The sequence below is a fragment of the Pezoporus flaviventris genome, unplaced genomic scaffold, assembly GCF_033815535.1.
Source record: "Pezoporus flaviventris isolate CSIRO_AGI_PZ_B2104156 unplaced genomic scaffold, CSIRO_AGI_Pfla_v1 ptg000066l, whole genome shotgun sequence".
NCBI classification, from domain to species: Eukaryota; Metazoa; Chordata; class Aves; order Psittaciformes; family Psittacidae; genus Pezoporus; species Pezoporus flaviventris.
This window is the reverse complement of record NW_026892614.1, coordinates 10,467,163-10,487,124: the sequence shown is the minus strand read 5'-3', so window position 1 is coordinate 10,487,124 and position 19,962 is coordinate 10,467,163. Positions and strand designations below refer to the sequence as shown.

General features: G+C 36.8%; 1 protein-coding gene across 5 annotated transcripts in view; it reads left to right on the top strand.

The window, feature by feature from the left end:
* RYR2 (ryanodine receptor 2) overlaps window positions 1-19,962 on the top strand; it is a 380,332-nt gene that overhangs the window by 191,881 nt on the left and 168,489 nt on the right. For all 5 annotated transcript variants that reach the window (XM_061471193.1, XM_061471190.1, XM_061471195.1 and 2 more), the window contains 7 exons: window positions 662-757; window positions 6,823-6,941; window positions 7,366-7,499; window positions 9,505-9,746; window positions 13,333-13,525; window positions 17,682-17,898; window positions 19,193-19,297. In XM_061471193.1, coding sequence (XP_061327177.1) covers window positions 662-757; window positions 6,823-6,941; window positions 7,366-7,499; window positions 9,505-9,746; window positions 13,333-13,525; window positions 17,682-17,898; window positions 19,193-19,297 — 1,106 coding nt within the window. The remainder of the gene's footprint in view (window positions 1-661; window positions 758-6,822; window positions 6,942-7,365; window positions 7,500-9,504; window positions 9,747-13,332; window positions 13,526-17,681; window positions 17,899-19,192; window positions 19,298-19,962) is intronic.

Sequence of the window (19,962 nt, the reverse complement as noted above, 5' to 3'; positions counted from 1 at the left end):
CAGATACTTCTCTGAGAGCTCGTGTGCATGCACATACGTACAAATGTACGTATTCCAGGACAGGCTTCTGGGTGCCTAGTGTCCAGTGAGATTTCTAGTGAGCCATACCCACACATCAGTGCGTGCATTCAGTCTACTTCAGTCTTCAGCTCAAAGCATAAGGATGAAATAGTTTCAAACCAGACAAACAGTTCCTGGACATCTATCTTGTTTTAGTTCCTATAATTCTTGAACAAAGGTATTGTAGCAATAGAAAATAATTTACATTCATCATCTATGTTTATTGGCTTCCATTCTGCCTCTTTCAATGTTTCCTGTCATTACAAGACAGTTTTTGTTTTACAGAAACGTATTTCTACAGTAGCAGCTGACTTTTATGGTGACAGTACTGGCTACTTCATGTAGAGCATTTTGCAGGGATTACTGAGATTATTCTAAAGCTAAAATAATTCAAATTCCTTAAAGGTCAGTTGGATGCCAAGGGTATTTCTTATGCTTCAATCTAACTATCACTCGTGTTATTTAAATTTAAAACAAGAGCATCAATAATTGAAGATTTAGAATCTGTCTCACCAGATCTTTCATGGCGAGACAAGACAGGGATTCTTTTAATTTAAATGGACGTATAATTGTGATTTATTTTTCTCTCTTTTTCCAATAGCGGCTCTGATTCGAGGGAATCGTAAAAACTGTGCTCAATTTTCTGGATCTCTTGATTGGTTGATCAGCAGATTAGAAAGACTGGAAGCCTCTTCTGGTATGCTTTTTAGTATTTTTCTTATTTGACCAGTTTTTCATTCTTTAAAATTGGTGAAGCAGTTGGATTATGATCTTTTGTGAATACTTGTTCCGTTTCAGTATCTTCCTTAATAAAGTAAGATTTATATTTGTAATGCTTTTACATAATTATTTCAATTTTATTTCTACCTTATGTTCTGACAGATTTTCCTTTTCCTTGACCAATTGATTGTAATGTTATCTTTTAATTCAGTCAGTCACACTGGTTAAACAGCTGTTGCACGATTTCAGTTATATTAAGTTGCTTTCTTTCTAATTCTAGTTCCTTCCCTTCTCTTTGGAAGTCTGTATGTTTTTCAGGACTTGGGTCAAACTGAATTATAATAGTAACCGTATGGAATTGATATAATTTGTCTGTTCTTGAAGGGCTGTAGTGGTAATGTAGGGAAGTTAATGTATTCTTCTTGGGTATGTATGATAGATGGGTCTTCAGAAAAGACTTGTATGTTTTAATGTAATAATATTATGTAGACATTCCCTTTTTAATCACCTCTCTTGTTCCTGAGGTCTGTTGGAAGTTAACAACAAGGAGCATGTCTGAAATATATTTTTGATTTGAGAAACTGGGAATTGTCTCAGTTCAGACAGACACAAATTCTTTAGCCTATTTATTTTCTTTGACATTACCTAATGTCATTTATTCCTCCTGAACCACTATGTTATCCCCTTAGTGTCTCTGAGATGCAATTAGTCTCTGTATTGCTGAAACTAAATGTGAAGTTATGCTGAGCTGTATTGTATGTGTCCATGAAATGGCAATCTGGATTCTGATTCCTTGGAAGCAATCTGTTCTCAGTAAGCCTGTTTTACCAACCAAATACGTTATCATTTTAAAATTCCAATTAATTAAAAAACAGATAAAAATACTGCAACTAAATTCAGTCAGAAAACCTCTTTGTACTATATTGGAAAATACATATTTTGAAGAGAATAAGTAGTGTGACCACTGCAGATTAGATGAATATAAGTAGTATCATAAGAATTTATCTTGGTGATATATGATTCCTGTTAGCATTGATAGCTTGCTACTGTGTAACTCTTGACTGTCTCCAATATTTACCATGCCACTACAGTTTGATTCTGTAAACAGATAGCATTAAGGAACCTCTAGTGAGTGTATCTCAGTTACTGAAATGATACTAGGGCTATGTTTCCACAATTAATAATGTTGATTTCATAGGTGATATTTCATAGGTGCCCCATTCCACTCATATAAATACAAAGTTTTTCTTCTTTTCCCACATGAATACTTAATTACTGTTCTTTTCAGCATGAAAATATGCCAAAATCGTGTCGTACGGGTATCTGAAAAGTAGATAGTAATCAAACTTGGACCCAGCAGCGATGAAAGTAGATAAAATAGAAAATATTAGATCAGTACTCTTAAGATTGATTTTTGACTCTCTTCAAGCATGCTTTGCATGATGATCTTTTTACATAAAGATGAGAAACCAAAATAATACTGTTGAGAAGAAATGTCACTGCAGCCTAATTCCACTTGGCAATCTTTCACAGCAATTGCTGTATTTTAAATTTTTATCTGTTTTTTTTCATCTCTCGGCAGTTCGTGTGTTCTTTGCTTTGTCATTATTATTAATACACACAATTTTCTCTCCCTCCCTTCTGTACTCTGCTGTTATCCAGCTGGAGCTGTTTCAGAGTTAGAGACTAAGAAATATTTTCTTTCCATTTGCAGTTGTGACTGTTCTGCATTCTGTATAATATTTGTTACTGTCCTGTTGGAAGATGGCTTCTTCTGAGTCTTTCAAGCCTTATTTTCTGTAATTATGCTACACTTGAGTTCAAAAGATAGGAAGGCTTGTAATCAGACTAACAGGCAGGATAGTTGCAACAGTGAGAACAATGTAACACACCTTTTTGTTTACATATTCTTTATTCTCATCATCTTGTTATTTTATTGTTGTGTGTTGTTTCATGAGCTGGAAGGAACACAATAATCTTCCTTTCAATAATAATTTTTCATTGATTACAGAGTTGTCCTCAAGAATAAAAATTTCCTTTCTCACCCTGTTCTTCCCACTCCTGAATCATATTTCTGCCACAAAGAGATGTGGCTTTTCATTCATTGGCATATTAAGGGAGGAATGTCAGGAAGGGAGTATGTCCCCATTGTAAAAGTTCTTTGGTTTGTATTAGACTAGCAGATATCTGAAAAGAAATGTCACATACTTAACACAGTTCTCATCAGCTGTTTACTGTGTCATTAATACAAGAATGATATCCTGCTATTGCTGAGGATCCTAAATAAAAATTGGGAGTTGTCTCAGACGCCATATACCATTTGGCAGATGTTATCAAGTATCTTACCTTGGCTGTCATCAAAGGATCAGCAGCAGCCATGAGAACAGGTGTGTCCTATAGTAAACAATTCAAATCAGGTGTTTGTGTTCCCTTCAGCTTTGTAATAAATATTCATGTGCATTTTGTTTATTTGCCATAAATCTGTTCCTGAGATGAACTGACCAACAGCATGGAAAAATGTTGTCAAATGTCAGTGGTAGGAGTATTCGTCCCTCTCAGAGCTAAGAGTGAGCTGCTATGGTGTTTGCTCGCTGATTGGTAAGATCTGGAGTGGGTGATTGCAGATGCAAAGAGCAGTCATATGTTGATGCTTCTCTTGGGAGTTTTTTCTTATGTTAACTATTTGGGCAAGCAGAGGGTTTAGAAGTCAGTTATTCTTTTGCAGTGAAGGCTGATATAGAGACTTTGAAGGGGTTTCCTGGGTAAGCCCCTCCAGTCAGCAATGTTTTATCCGTATTTTTTCAGATTTTTTGTCAGTTTTTTATGCAGAGCTATGGCTATAGGATGGGGGCCCTGTTTATGCTCTGAATCATTGAGCTGCCCGAGATACGAGGCAACAGGAACATATGAGGCTGAATCTGTATCATTACTTTAATTTTCAGCTGATGATACAAACAGCTGCTTATAGCACTGGTGTCTAGTTAGAGATTTACTGATCATCTTATCACTGTAGCTAGTATATTAAGTGTAGAGATCCTAAAATGTCATAACTGAACAGTCATGTTGGTTTACGGCTCTGCAGCTGATCATCTTGCTTTCATGAACATTGGAGTAACAAACAATTTAAACTGAAACAAGCATTTTAAAAATGGCAAAATTGCAGGCTAGAGCTTCTCTTCACTGTGGTCCACCTCTGGTGAGAGAACATTCATCTAAGGAGAATTTTCTCACAATTATGCAGTTGCATGGATTTGACTACAACCTTCTTAATTTCAATGTATTTCCCTAGTTGTTCATGGTGAAATTCTTTCCTAAGAGGCCTAGTTTTACATCTGAAACATTCATGGCTAGGTTTTTCAGAAATAATGCAAAAGTTTGCATTCAACTTTTGAAGGTTGAAGATTAAATCCGTTATGAAAGTTCTAAAGGTGTTGTGCTATGTGGTTCCTGTTATGTATGTGTTTAAAATATTAATCGCAAATTAAAAATAAGGCTTGAAAATGAAAAGGTAAATGTTTATGATATTGTAGCAAGGTATGAGATAAATTCTGTAAACAGCAAAGTAGTCTGACATTGCAGTTATACTGCTTAATGAGCCTCAGGACATAATGCAAAAATTCTGAAGGTACTAATATCTGCAATGCTTGTTTGATCTCCATTTTCTTAAGGAACTAGACCACTTGATATCCTTCCCCATATGTTCTGGTAATGTAACGTCCACGTTACCTCCAAAACTGATTTTATAATTACGACTTTTTCAGGTTTTGAGGGAGCCAGTTATACAAGATGCTAATTATGCTGTTCTTTAGTTATCTTGAGAGGCACAGTAGGTTCAGCTCTTAGTATGTAAATGTGCTTTTGTGATTTTATGTGGGATGATTGCTTGCCAGGTATTAAGATTTATATGGCTTGACTGGGGTGAGGATAGTCACTCTTTAATTTACAGTGGTAGGTCTACAATAGGGAGAAATATTGGATTATATTGTAACTTTTAAATAGAAATTCCTGGCTGCATGTATTCACCTAAAATAATGAAATAATTTTGTAACGTAGACTGTTTGTGGGGAGAAAGACCATGCTTTGTTAATCACACCAAAATTAAGTTTGCCATAAACATTGAAGTTGTCAGTTACATCTACTGCAGGTGTTTTTTTGAGTGTGTTGCAATAAAGATTTGATGCCATAACCTATTATCAGTAAGATTCCTACTTTCATTTTTTTCTTATCCTTGAACTAAAAATGTTATGGAAACAAAATAAAGGTATTAAATATATAAACAGCATTTGTGATTTGATCGTAAAGGTTAGATTAGAAATTGATTCGGTTCCTGATCTTCACTGAAGCAAAATAAAGAAAACTAAAATTTGTATAAATGTGCCTGAGAATAGACCAGGTTAGGAGTGAGATATAATAGGAGCTGAGTGAATAATAAAATGCAAATGCTTCAGCTGTCTTCAATGCATAAATTAAGATTAGACTGGTCATTCACTCTGAAATATATTCCAGATGGGATTAACAAATCCTACTGGCATTTTCAAGGCTTTAAAATTAAGGTAATAAAAAAAAGAATAAGGCAAGTTAGTAATCTAATACCATCCAAGTGAAGATTTTTGGAACCAGGTAATATCAAGTTTGAGTTTTTGTTTTGGTTGGGTTTTGTTTTTTTGTCTCAAAAATGCTTCCTCAATTAACTCTTTAATTTTTGGTTTGTGAGAGTCTTTATGGTTAGTTATTTACGATGTGCCAGACTATATAGTATTGCTACTCAGGAATTATTAAAAAATCTCAAAAGGATATGCATGTGTGTAAAAATTTCCCTGACAAATCAAATACATATTCTTTGTACTTAAATTTGCATTTCTAACTTCTTTTTATTGTTATAAATTGAAAATCTTGTCTTTATTATTTACAAATTCAGAAAACCTCAGATATATACTGAGAACAGTTACGTGGATGAAACCACAGTCTTTAAATCTGTAAACATTAGCTGTCATTTATGATACACATTTTTTCAGTGGTTTATTCAAAACCACTGGAAATCTAATAGAAGAGCACTTACTGTCCTCTATAAGCTTTAGATTCAATCTGTAATGTTGAGAGGGAGGCAGCTGATTATCATAAAGATTGTTTCATATCTATTTTCTGTGTCATCACACTGTCTTGGCACTGAGACTAAAAACCTGTGTTCAGTTAGTAGCAATTTGGAACATGGCTTTCTTTTTAGCTGATCCTTGCCTTATGCTGTAGCAGCTTTCTTACAAAGAAAGATCAGAGTACTCTTACTGAGACAGTCCTTTTGTCTGATGACTTTTTTCCCCACACCAAGAGGAGTTTACAGTGCTACATTTTTCTTTTAGTAAAAGAGAGCATGGCAAATAGCAGGTGACTCTTTTAAGGATAATGATTCTTGATGAAAGTGACTGCTGCTTTATTGGAATTGCATTTAACTGAGGGACTGCTGGAGATTTAGTAGTTCTTACTTCCTTGCACATATGTTTCATGCTAGTTTCTATCTGTTTGCTCATTTAAGAACATCGCTGTGGCTCTCAGTATAGCTGTTAAATACACAGATAAATGATTTACAGTGGGTCAGTAGATGGGAATTTACCTCTGCTCTCTGATTCAGAGGTATCTGATTCCATTAGCAGTTCGCATGGGTTTCTAAGGAAAAAAATGGAAAACTGTAAATACAGAGAGTATATTTTGTTTCTAATATGTATGCAGTGTGAAGTCTTCACCTTTTCAATGAAAACTAGTATTTTACCCATTTTGTTTGATTTTTTGAGTGTTAATTATCACATCATTATTATTAAAATTTCAGATAATTTTTTTTTTTTTTCTTTATCACCTTTCTGATTTTTACTGTATTCACTTATTTTGGGAAATCTAGAAATACATCAATGCTGGTTTTGTTTTGTTTTTCATATACAATGTCTTGGGTTTTTTAGACTATTCCATGTTGGTGAGCAGTATATTAGGCAGTGTTACGTGCAGTTATTACTTTATATGCACTTTGAATAATCTTTTATTTCCCAATCCCAGGAATTCTAGAGGTTTTACATTGTGTCTTGGTGGAAAGCCCAGAAGCTCTAAACATTATTAAAGAAGGACATATTAAATCAATTATTTGTCTTTTGGACAAACATGGAAGAAACCATAAGGTAGGCAATGAGACAAGTATATTTTGGTGGACATTTGTGAACAAAGGAAGCAGGTGGTTCTGTGTAGAAGTTAGATTTAAAATACTTTAATTAAGTATTCACAATTAGGAATGAAACTTTTCCTAAAAGGCATATGAGCAGTTTGAGGAAGCCAAGGGGAATGTTATCTTCTTTTTAATAACAACATTGGTAAACACTAATTTAGACACTAATTCTCAAGGGAAGCAGAAAAAATATATCTTGTTAGAAGAATTTTAGAATTGTTGTAAAATAAAACTAATATGTTAGATGAATTATATACATACTTGTAACAAGGTCTGTAACATTATATTGCCTCAAGTAACTCACAGTGATTATAAAAAAAAATATGAAAAATATTTAAAATAATTTTAATTCTATTTATTTATTTATTTATTTTCCCCAGGTTTTGGATGTTCTGTGCTCCCTCTGTGTTTGTCATGGAGTGGCTGTGCGGTCTAATCAACATCTAATATGTGATAATCTCCTGCCAGGAAGAGATCTGCTCTTACAGACACGCCTTGTCAACCATGTGAGCAGGTAAAAAGTCACCTCATATACTTCTAGAAGAAAAGTGTATTGGTCTTATGTGATAAAACAAGTTACTTTATAAGCAATCAGTTCAGTAAAGTCTGCTTTTATACTGACTTGTATTTAGTAGCCTGCATTAACTCTTTTTCCTCCTCCTGCATTCCCTATACAACAAGGCTACTGTGTGCTGGGGCTGGCTTAGAGGTACATTTTTCTGACTAGGCAGCTGTATGTAGAAGGAAAATATTTATAGAATTTATAACCCAATCCAGTGGAGAGATGTGAAAACTAGATACATTCAGCCTAGAAGTCTAAAAGATTTTTTGCAATATGGGTAACCAACTGTTGAAGATAATATGCCAGCATGGATTTTGGATACTTCTGTACTCTATGGCTTTAATTACGGATTGGATGGCTTTCTTAGTACAAAGCTGGCACAGTACTGCTTATCTGGAGACAGATTTTTTTGGGATGAGAGTCTAGATTCAATATTATCCCCAAAATCAGATTAAAAAAGTATACTTTTCTTTCTCTACCCTCCCCGCCCACGACTGTTAGATGTATAGCTACATATCACTATTCAACTCGATATTGATAAGCACAGTAATAGTTTTGCATTTCAAGTGAAGTACTTGTGAAGTATTTTAAAATCAGCAGCCATAGCAACATCAAACTGACATTAAGGATTGATACAACCACTGTGAATTACTGAGTTATGCAGGAGTTGGAGTAACGAAGGAAGAGGTGAAGAGAATTTTGAAATAGATTAGATTTTAATTTTGTATCTTTGTAAATGTTATTCTCTTGAATGGATCATCAGTGTTACAGAATGCAGTTTGCTATACAAAATTAAAGCTGCAGTGTATACCTACTACATTTCTGTTGGTTACTGGTGAATAGCTTTCATTTTTGTTTGTAGGATTTAACATCTATTAAATGTTCAAACACATGAAATATTATAATTGGTATCTGAATGAGGATACTGTTTCAGTTACTGAAACAAAGTATTTTTTACTTCAGCTGTATAGACCATTTTTCACCAGAATAAATAAATATATTGAGCCCCAGGTGCTGGGAATAAAATTCCAGGTTGATGCAAACACAGACCTGCTGTCAGTGAAGAAAGGGTCGGTATGTGAACTGTTATAGGAGCTTGACCCATACAAATCAATGTGCCCCGACATTATACACCAAGGCTGTTAAGAGCTGGCTGCTGTTGTGAGGCCATGCTGTCTTCATGATCTTTGAGAAGCTATATTAATTCAAATGTGTCCCAGAAGACTAGAAGAAGGCAAATGTCACTTCTTCTACGAGAAGGGCTCAAAGTAGGATCTAGGAAATTACAGGCCCATCAGTCTTCCTTCAGTCCCTGGGAAAGTTATGGAATGAATCATCCTGGGTGCTATTACAAGTCAAATGGAGCATGATGGGATAAGCCAACATGGATTCACATGGGGCAAATCATCCTTGACAAAGCTGATCACCTCCAATGACAAAGTAACCTACTCAGTTGATGTGGCTGGAGTGCTGGACATAGTCTACCTGAATTTCTTTGAGGTTTTTGATAGTTTCCCACAGCCTCTTCATAGAGAAACTGATGCATTGTGGTCTAGGCAAGTTGTCTGTGTGGTGAGTGGGGAACTGGCTGACCATCTGCAAAAGTTAATCCTGGGGAGATTCCAAATGGAGAAGAGGTAGATTTTTCACAATGAGAAAAATCAGCCATTAGAATAATCTCCAGGGAAGTGGTGTACTCCCCAACACTGGACACTGTTTAAGATTCACCTGGAAAGGGTGCTGGGCCATGTAGTCTAGATCTTGCTTTGTCAAGACAGGTTAGAGCAGATGAACCTTAGAGTCTCTTCCAGCCTGGTATTCTATGAAATAAAATTACTTCTATTGTTTTAATCACACAAAGCAGGCAATAAAATTTGAATTTAATGAAATGTCTGCAGTAGTTCATCATGGTTTTGAGATAGGTTTTCAATAACTGCTTTTATTCTTTCTGTTTAAGCATGCGACCCAACATCTTCTTGGGGATTAGTGAAGGCTCTGCCCAATACAGAAAATGGTACTATGAGCTTATGGTGGACCATCTAGAGCCTTTTGTGACTGCAGAATCAACTCATCTACGAGTGGGCTGGGCTTCAACAGAGGGCTACTCGCCATATCCAGGGGGAGGAGCAGAATGGGGAGGAAATGGTGTTGGTGATGACTTGTATTCTTATGGCTTCGATGGTCTGCATCTGTGGTCAGGTATTCTGTTTTGTTTTTTGTTTGGTTTGGTTGTGATTTTTTGGGGGGTGGGGTTTGTTTGTTTGTTTTGGTGGTTGTTTTTTTCTGTTGTTATTGGTTTGGTCTGGGTGGGTTGTTTTTGTTTGATGCTAGAACATTGTTTGCAATTTTGGTGGATTTGTTTACATCAGCAAAGTGAATCAGATGTTTCGGTTGACACTAGCAATATACAGAAATAGTAATGCAGATAGACTAATAATTTATTCAGTAAATATTCCCATTTTGGCCTGGGAATGATTTTTATTTAAAACCTCAAAGGTGCAAACAATGAAGTAAGACAGTCAGTTCACTGTCTTACTTCTATCTATCACTACTTCTATCACACTGTGTGATGGTCCAAGAACAGCCTGAGAGGTTTAATACACAGGAGAGACTTTTTTTTTTTTCCTAATAAAAAATATTTTTAATATGGATCTCTAGTTTAGGAGGTTAGAAATACTTTAGAGGTGAAGACGATTTTTAATTATGCTTTTTCCATATATTTAAAAACCAGATATTTTTCCATAGTTATGCTTTGTTTACATGTATTAAGACTGAGTGTATTATAAAACTTGCAGAATCATGTTCCTAGCATGAATATAGCGTGTTTGGTCAGGTATCCGTCTTTAAAATGTTATTGATGCACCCTGGATCTATTCATTAATAGTAATTTCTGTATGCAAATTATAGTGTTAAGGGAAGCTGAACTGAGTATCTAAATTGTTTTTATTTACTGTTGATTCTGCAAATATCTTATTCTCTCAGCAAAATCAGAAGAATAAGAAAGACATCTTTGTCACTTATTTCAACTTCTGTGAAAACATTCCCAGGTGGAATGAGTTGTCTTACACTTGAACATTCATAAACTTCTTGAATAAAATTTCTACTGTGGTTTCACCTTGTTGAGAAAAATTTATTTCCTTTGATTTTCAGAGATTAGTGGGCAGTGGTGGACTGTAGAACTGACAGGAAACTGAGTTAGCCCATTGGGTTGGCAGTTCTTGCCACTATGAAGATACGAGCAAGTTTTCTAAACTTGCAGACAAGAGAGACAGCTGTAATGTATCATTCAAGGTCTTTGAATTTTGAGGCATTTTGGCTTGGTACTTGGAAAAGAATAAAGTTAAACATTTCAAAAGAATTTTCCAATCAAAATAGCGATTGATTGCATTATTAAATAATAACATATCGGCTGGAGTGGCATTTTAGGAAAGTAGCTGCCAGTTTGCTGTCATGTACAGTGAGAATTACTTTGGAACAATGATGTATAATTAATGGTGCCATTAAAGCTGTGTCATAACTGAGTTTGCCAGATAAAGTATTATTATAGATGAACTAGAAAATAATGAGCCAGCTGAAATAAGTTTTGTAGTTAAGTGTCCCTTTTATGGAGGAAAAAAATATTATTAATATTTAAATTATTTTTCTACCACTGGAAACTTTTTAATCAGAAAGGTTTACATTTCCCCATGTTTTTTGCATCTTCTACTTCATAAACTCCAGCTCTAGTTAGAGGAAGTTAAGCTGTAAGCAATGCAAATACAGAAGAATAAATGAACAAATATTTGTGTTTTTCAAATCTATAATCCAGACCAGTCAAAAAAATCAGACCACCTTTGTATATCCAAATTTTGTATATTAATTTCTGTTGTGAATGTGGCTGGTAGAGTCTAAAAATTTTCTGTCATCACTGACATTCTTATGTAAGACGTATCTCTCAAACTCAGAAGGACTTCAACTAGTTGAATGCTGAAAATCGTGGCCTTGTTTTTTCTTCCAGAATCCCCTTGGTCAATCTCTGCAATGACATTTTAAAACTTAATCTTCTGGGCATGAAGCATTTACTGCCTTAATGAATAGAAACTGTGATTTCTACTCCAAGGTTTCTGTTTCAGTCTGAGACTTTACCAGAATCCCATTTGTTTTTTCAGTCCTTCAATTACTTCTTTAACATGGGGAAATGAAATTCATAGTTTTTTAAGCCTAAGGCCAGAAAAGGTACTTAGATACTATAGTCTGCTGTGTTTTCATCAAAGACCAGTACTTGTTTCTGTTAACAGTCAGCCTTGCATTGATCCCAATAACCTATATTTGGCTAAATTTTAATGGGTAAACAGGCATTTAATCTCAAGTCGTATGTCTTAAGGAGATAAAGTATCCGCTCTTTGTTGATAACTCTTTTAGACTTTAATTATCCCTGCCATTAAATGATTGTCCCCTTCAGAGATTTATTTGCTATTCTTCTTTCTTAGCAGTGTTTTGTATAGATTTCTGAATTTGTGAGGAACCCTTAGGATTGCTCTGTCATTCCACTGCCTTTGCTCATAGATCTGACTATTCTTACTTATTTCTTCTGTCTTGAAAGGGTGCAGAGAAGAAAGAGCATCTGAAAACTTTTTTCCCCCAGCTATACTGCTGACTGCCCTATCAAGACAGGCAGATTGCACAAGAGCACCTGCACCTGTCCTATAGTCCACAGTTTATGTGGCAGTATCAGGAAGTAGTTTTCCATATGTAGAGTGTTAGCAGTGTTGGTTTGTAGTTTTCCTAAGGGTGGAGGTTGTTGTGTGTATGAAAATTTATCTGCAGAAGAATTACTGAGAATTTTTTTTTCCTTATTTCTGATGTTGTTAAAAACATATGCCATCTTCATATTCTCGGAAGTACAGTGCTTTTAATTAAGTACTTCATGTTTACAGAAGTTGGATAGCATAGTTAAAACTATAGTGCGCTGTTCTTAATAAGTGTTACGGTTTATCTCTTGTAGACATTGCATATGTTATTTTTGGAAAATATGTCTAGAAATATTTTCATACAACTTTCATGCTGTTTTTTTTTTTGTAGACGACAGTAGATTTCAAAGAAATTTTCTATTTTTGTATTCTATAGGTTATTTCTCTTGGGAAGCAGATGCGATTGTGTAAATGTAGTTTGATGCAAGAGAGAGTAGTCCTTTAGAAATCATACAAAACTTTTAAATAAAAAATACATATATTACTGAATATATATGCCTCAAAATTGCTGCTGTCTTTGTATATGCCAGAAAAAAATGCTGGGTTGCAGTTTGATTATGAAAATGAATAGTATCATCCTACACAAGTTTGCAGGGGTACTATGATGTGCCCCTTAATAACAGGAAGTACCTTTCTTCTCCTAAATAATTTCTGATATGATACTTGTCATTATATTGAATAATGATGCATTTTTTACCAAAGTATACTAGCTTTCATATTAAATATTAACAATTGCTTTTCAATTTGCATTTCTAGTATTGTAAGGAATAATGTTTAATTTTCTTGATTTTGATTGTTTTTGTGGATCTCAGTAATTATTTTCTCTTAAATGCGACTTAGTTGTATTATTTATGATAAAAATAGCTTTGTAGGTATGAGCGTACATTTCTGTTCACTGTAGAGCAAGGTTAAAATCAAGTCTGGGATGTTATAAGTTAGATATTTATGTATTAATGTGTTTGTGTTCTGTTGCTATGTTTTCTTTCTCTTTTTTAGGCTGTTGTGAAAACCTGTGCAATTTTCAGAATTCTTGCTAAATGTGTTTCCTTCCACAGGTTGTGTAGCACGAACAGTAAATTCTCCCAACCAACATCTGTTAAGAACTGACGATGTTATTAGCTGTTGTTTGGATCTAAGCGCCCCCAGCATCTCCTTCCGGATAAATGGTCAGCCAGTTCAAGGAATGTTTGAGAATTTCAACATCGATGGCCTCTTCTTCCCAGTTGTCAGCTTCTCTGCAGGAATAAAGTTAGCATCCCATTTCAGTTTTTTTCTTTTTTTTTCCCTCCCAAAATATATATATACAAATATATATGTATTTAAATGTATATATGAATATACTGAATAATTCCCTGTCTGTCTGCTCTCATTTCCCTTTCTGACATCTGCTTCTTTGGCACAGTTCCAGTTCTTGGATAGTGGGAGGTAAAAAGGGGTACTGAAGAGATGGTGTATCTGTTGTTTTTCAGCACGCCAGTGTATTCAGCTGGTTTGCAAATAGACCTTAGAAACAGCTTCTTTAACATTTCTTCACTGACACGTTGCTACACATTCACTCCAGGACAGCATTTTACCTAATGGTTCCTCCAGTGTATGGATGATAACTTCCTCCTGCAAATGGTGGATGAGCCGACCAGGAGAGGAGCGCTGCTGGATCTCATCCTCACTAACAAGGAGGATCTGGTTGAAGCAGTAAGGGTTGAGGGCTGCCTTGGTTGCAGCGACCACGAGATGGTGGAGTTCAGGATCTTGTGTGGCAGGACTAGTAGAATACCAAGTAGAATTGCAACCCTGGACTTTAGCAGGGCAAACTTTGGCCTTTTCAAGCAATTGCTAGGGGAAATCCCATGGGCAAGGCTGCTTGAAGGTAAAGGGGCCCAAGATAGTTGGTTGACATTCAAGGATTGCTTTTTCCGTGCTCAAGATCGGAGCATCCCGACACGTAGGAAGTCAAGGAAGAGGGCCAAGAGACCTGCATGGCTAAATAGGGAATTGCTGGGTATGCTCAAGTGGAAGAGGAGAGTTTACAGGTCATGGAAGGAGGGGCTGGCCACTTGGGAGGAATATAAGGCTGCTGCTAGAGGATGTAGGAAGGCAGCTAGGAGGACTAAGGCATCCTTAGAATTAAACCTGGCAAGAAGGGTCAAGGACAGCAAAAAGAGCTTTTTTAAATACATGGCAGACAAAACTAACACCAGAGGCAATGTAGGCCCACTGATGAACGGGATGGGTGCCCTGGTGACAGAAGATAAAGAGATGGCAGAGTTACTGAATGCCTTCTTTGTCTCTGTCTACTCTGCTGCGGGCAGTCCTGAAGAGCCCTGTACCCCTGAGACCTTAGATGAAGTCAGGTCGACGGAGCGGTTTGCATTAGTCGATGAGGAATGGGTTAGAGAACAGTTGAGCAATCTGGACATCCATAAATCCATGGGTCCAGATGGGATGCACCCGCGGGTGCTGAGGGAACTGGCGGAAGTCATTGCTAGACCACTCTCCATCATCTTTACCAAGTCTTGGGAAACGGGAGAGGTGCCTGAGGACTGGAGGAAAGCAAATGTCACTCCAGTCTTCAAAAAGGGCAAGAAGGAGGACCCGGGTAACTATAGACCGGTCAGCCTCACCTCCATCCCTGGGAAAGTGATGGAACACCTTATCCTTGGTACCATCTTAAGGCATATCAAGGATAAGAAGGTTATGAGGGGCAGTCAACATGGCTTCACCAGGGGGAAATCATGTTTGACCAATCTCTTAGCCTTTTATGAGGAAATAACACGGTGGATGGATGATGGCAGAGCGGTGGATGTGGTCTACCTTGACTTCAGCAAAGCATTTGACACAGTCTCCCACAGCATCCTCACGGCTAAAATGAGGAAGTGTGGACTGGATGATCAGGTAGTGAGGTGGACTGCGAACTGGCTGAAGGAGAGAAGCCAGAGAGTTGTAGTCTATGGGGCTGAGTCTAGTTGGAGGCCTGTAACTAGTGGAGTGCCTCAAGGGTCAGTACTGGGACCGCTATTATTTAATATATTCATCAATGATTTAGATGAGGGAATTGAGTGTACTATCAGCAAGTTTGCTGATGACACTAAGCTGGGAGGAGTGGCTGATACGCCAGAAGGCTGTGCTGCCATCCAGCGAGACCTGGATAGGCTGGAGAGTTGGGCAGGGAGTAACTTGATGAAATATAACAAGGGAAAGTGTAGAGTCCTGCATCTGGGCAGGAACAACCCCAGGTTCCAGTATAGGTTGGGGAACGACCTGTTAGAGAGCAGTGTAGGGGAGAGGGACCTGGGGGTCCTAGTGGACGACAGGATGACCATGAGCCAACACTGTGCCCTTGTGGCTAAGATGGCCAATGGCATCCTGGGGTGTATTAGAAGGGCGGTGGTTAGTAGGTCGAGAGAGGTCCTCCTTCCCCTCTACTCTGCCCTGGTGAGACCGCATCTGGAGTATTGTGTCCAGTTCTGGGCCCCTCAGTTCAAGAAGGACAGGGACCTGCTGGAGAGAGTCCAGCGCAGGGCAACGAAGATGATTAAGGGAGTGGAGCATCTCCCTTATGAGGAAAGACTGAGGGAGCTGGGTCTCTATAGTTTGGAGAAGAGGAGACTGAGGGGTGACCTTATCAGTGTCTATAAATATATAAAGGGGGAGTGTCACGAGGACGGAGCCAGGCTCTACTCAGTGGCAAACAATGATAGGACAAGGGGTAATGGGTACAAACTGGAACACAAGAGGTTCCACTTAAACTTGAGAAGAAACTTCTTCTCAGTGAGGGTGACGGAACACTGGAACAGGCTGCCCAGGGAGGTTGTGGAGTCTCCTTCCCTGGAGACATTCAAAACCCGCCTGGACGCATTCCTGTGTAACATTATCTAGGTGTTCCTGCTCCGGCAGGGGGATTGGACTAGATGATCTTTCGAGGTCCCTTCCAATCTCTAACATACTGTGATACTGTGATACTGTGAAAAACATCAACCTTTGATATTAAAAATGTATTGGCTTTAATTCACTTGTTATGAGGTAGTAACTATTACTTGAAGATGCATTATTGGCACTTACCTTAAGAAATGGTGGTGGCATACTTTTTTTTACAGCAGGATGAGTTAATACAAAATCAGTCCATCTGTATTCTGGTTGCTGTACTAGTTTTCTGTAAAATTTCAAGTCACACCTAGGTTGCCAGACTTCTGCTTCCAGGTATTGAAGAATTTGAGACTATAATATTAAAAAGGATTCTGTTATGCTTCAGTGAGGGGATCAACTTCAGCAGGACTGGCAAAGGTAAAGGCTGATAGCTGATTTCTGTTGGAGACAGAGCAATGCTTTTTGAGGGATCAAAGACCATGATGGATACTGCAGAAGCTAAGAGCTGTCTCACAGATGGCATGACAGCCTCTCATTGCAGATGCAAAATGTACTTTAGACTTTGCCTTAGATAATAGAGGAGATATAATGTGGAAAAATAAAGACATGCATGCTGCAAAATGCACAACTCTAAGCCTTCATGTTTCCTCTCTGTCATGAGAGAAACATCTGACAGATATTATTTGTGTGCTGAGTGTGGTTTTGGAGAGTGTTCTGGTATAGCATTGACAAAAATCTTATAAGATACTCAGTAAAGAGAAGAGAAACAAAATTCTGTGTTGAGACTAGGTTCTTTTTGCGTGTTTTTTGATTCCTTCTGGATGGCAATGTTCTGAAAAAAATTTTTAGTATTATACCATTGCTGCTTCATGGTCACCTTCATTCACTGAATTTTTCAGTAGCAAAGCCCTATGACAAATTCACTATGCTGTAATTAAAAAAAGACCCTAATTTTTTTGAACATTTGAATAAAAGGCCCTGGGTTTTTACTAACATGAAAAGTATAAATTTTAGGGAAGGTGATACAGGAGTATTGTTTCCTGAGAATTACATGTTCTGTGAGGGAAAAGAAAGACCCATATTCCATGGAGGCTCATTTCTCAAATGAAAGAGAATGGAGAACTCCTCAAGAGAGAGGTGAAAGGTGGTTGATTGATTACTTTGGGTTATAACTTCTGCCTTCTGAGACTCAAAAGGTTGCATCTTGTTTCCTAGGTGTACTAGGTACACTGATTATTCTCTTTCTTTCTCTCCATGTCTTCTCTTTTGGTCTCATGAGTTAGAATACTTATATGGAAGTGGAAATTAACTAGAAGAAAGGTTTCCTTTTCCCCATGTTTTTTGCATCTCCTACATCATAAACACTAACCCATCAGAGGGAGTTAAACTGTGAGCACTGCATAGAAATGGCAACATTGAATTTTTTTCTTTTTTTAATCCTATTTTTATAAATAGTATAGAATAGATGTTAAGCTTAAAAACTGATTAAGTTTGACACAAGTGGTGTCTCAGTTATCTAAAGTAACTCTGATTTTTACAGGGTACGTTTCTTGCTTGGAGGTCGCCATGGAGAGTTCAAGTTCCTTCCTCCACCTGGATATGCCCCTTGCTTTGAAGCTGTCCTACCGAAAGAGAAGCTGAAAGTGGAGCAAAGCCGAGAATACAAGCAGGATCGTAGCTATACCAGAGATCTACTAGGTCCCACTATCTCTCTGTCACAAGCAGCTTTCACTCCAGTTCCTGTAGATACTAGCCAGGTATGGAAAGATTGCATTTTCATTTTTAAACACTTACTATAAGTCTGTGTTATTTCACATTTGATTGAATTCGCAGCTTGTCTCAAACTTGTGTTTTCGTGGGATTTGGCTGGTGCATTCCATTGCAGAAAGCTGATAAACGGTGCATTAAGTCCTTACAGTGATCACTAGATATTTCATGTTCAGTTCACAAACACTATAATACAGAATGCTTTACCCTTAATATTAGAGTAGCAAAAAAGATTATTTGAACTTCTTGTTCTGTTACTAGACATTTTTATTACCATTTAAGTACTCTTTCTGAAGACTGCATTGTGATAAGACTTTTATACAAGCTTCAGCTCTAATTCTTTACTGGACAGGCAGGTTAATGAGGGTGGCACTTGGCTCACTGTGACAATAAATGGCATGCACTGAAGTTATAGGGTTTTTTTGTTTGTTTTATTTGGTTGTTTTTGTTGTGTTTGTTTGTTTCTTTTTCCCAAAAGCACTAATTCTTTTATACCAAAGAGCTCCAGCTCTGATCACAGACAACAAGAGTTCATTTGACCAGAGTTTGAGACGATATAAATTTTTAAACACTATGTGCTCAGATGTTACCATATTTAGGAGCTAATTCCTGAAAAAACAAAAACCCCACATAAAAAAAAACCACCAAACCTGATAGTTTATTGCTATTATGAACTAAATATATCATTCTACATGTGTCATGTACTGTTCTGTAACACCAGCAATTAGGGTAACATTATCATGATTCACAGAACTGTATATTTCATGTCTGATTTTTGAGGTAAAGCAGACTTGATTTCAAATTTTGGATGTAGAGTGATATGCTGTCTTGATTTCACCTGTCACCTGTCACCTGTCATCACAGTCTGATTTTTTAAAACAGTTTTTATTTTGCATGGCATTTACTTTTCAAATGTCTGTATTTGTCTGAAGTTTTTTACACATTACCTTGGTCATTGAGATTTTTAGCATTTTTAAGCTGGGAAATAGTATTGGTTTGAGTAGTTTCTAGCCAGCTGCCAGGAATATGTTCCATGCCATTTGGAGGTATTAGAGTTAAAGCTATTTTTTTCCTTGCTGGTCAAATTCCGGAACTTGTAAATGCATAGGTTAAAGTCTTTCTCTTGATCTAAGAATTCTTGCTCACTTTAGTAATTCAGTAAGAACTAAATGAAATTTTAGGTTTATTTGAGAGATCTTGTTTAGTCAAAGTTTGTCATGAAAATTTGAGTGGAAGTGTCAAGCAACTTGGTTGTAATGGCCTCTTTCTATCTTCTCTCTGTAGATTGTTTTGCCTCCCCACCTGGAAAGGATTAGAGAAAAATTAGCAGAGAACATCCATGAACTTTGGGTTATGAATAAGATTGAACTTGGCTGGCAGTATGGACCAGTATGTACCTTCCAACTAAATTTTCTGTTAATTACCTAATATTATTCAACACATTGGTTTGAATATTGTAATGGGAGCACATTTTTTTTATCCTTCTAAAATTAGTAAGGTTTTAGACCCTTTTCACCAGAAGTAGGTAGTGCTTGGGTATTTTTGAATCAAAACTCTGGTATACAAGCTGTTTGGTGGTGAAATTTTCAGCCTCTTTAACTGCCAGTGCAGAAAGCACGTGGCAGGTCTTTCACCTTGTTTGTTCTTCAGAGAAGTTGTTTAGTATTCTGGTGGAGTAAACTAATGAAAACTGTTATTCCTGGTTCTCTTCACATGTACTGGCTGATATAACATTTTTCAGAAGTCCCAAACTTATTTTTCAGAAAAAAATAAGTATTGCTTAAAGGAAATTCAATTCAATCTGCTTTTCTCCTTCACCCTCTTCACTTCAGGACCTTGTCTGTATTGAGTACTTCAAATAACTGTTTTCTTATCTCTTTCCTACTTTCCATGGCATATGACAGAATAAAAGAATACTTAGATTCTGGCTTTGATACCAAATGCTATCTGTCGATGAGATTTCTAATCAGTCATAAAAAAGTTGAAAAGCCTAGTTATTTCAATCCCAAACGATGTAGTTTATGAATAACTATTGCTGTGAAGAGTATATGGAA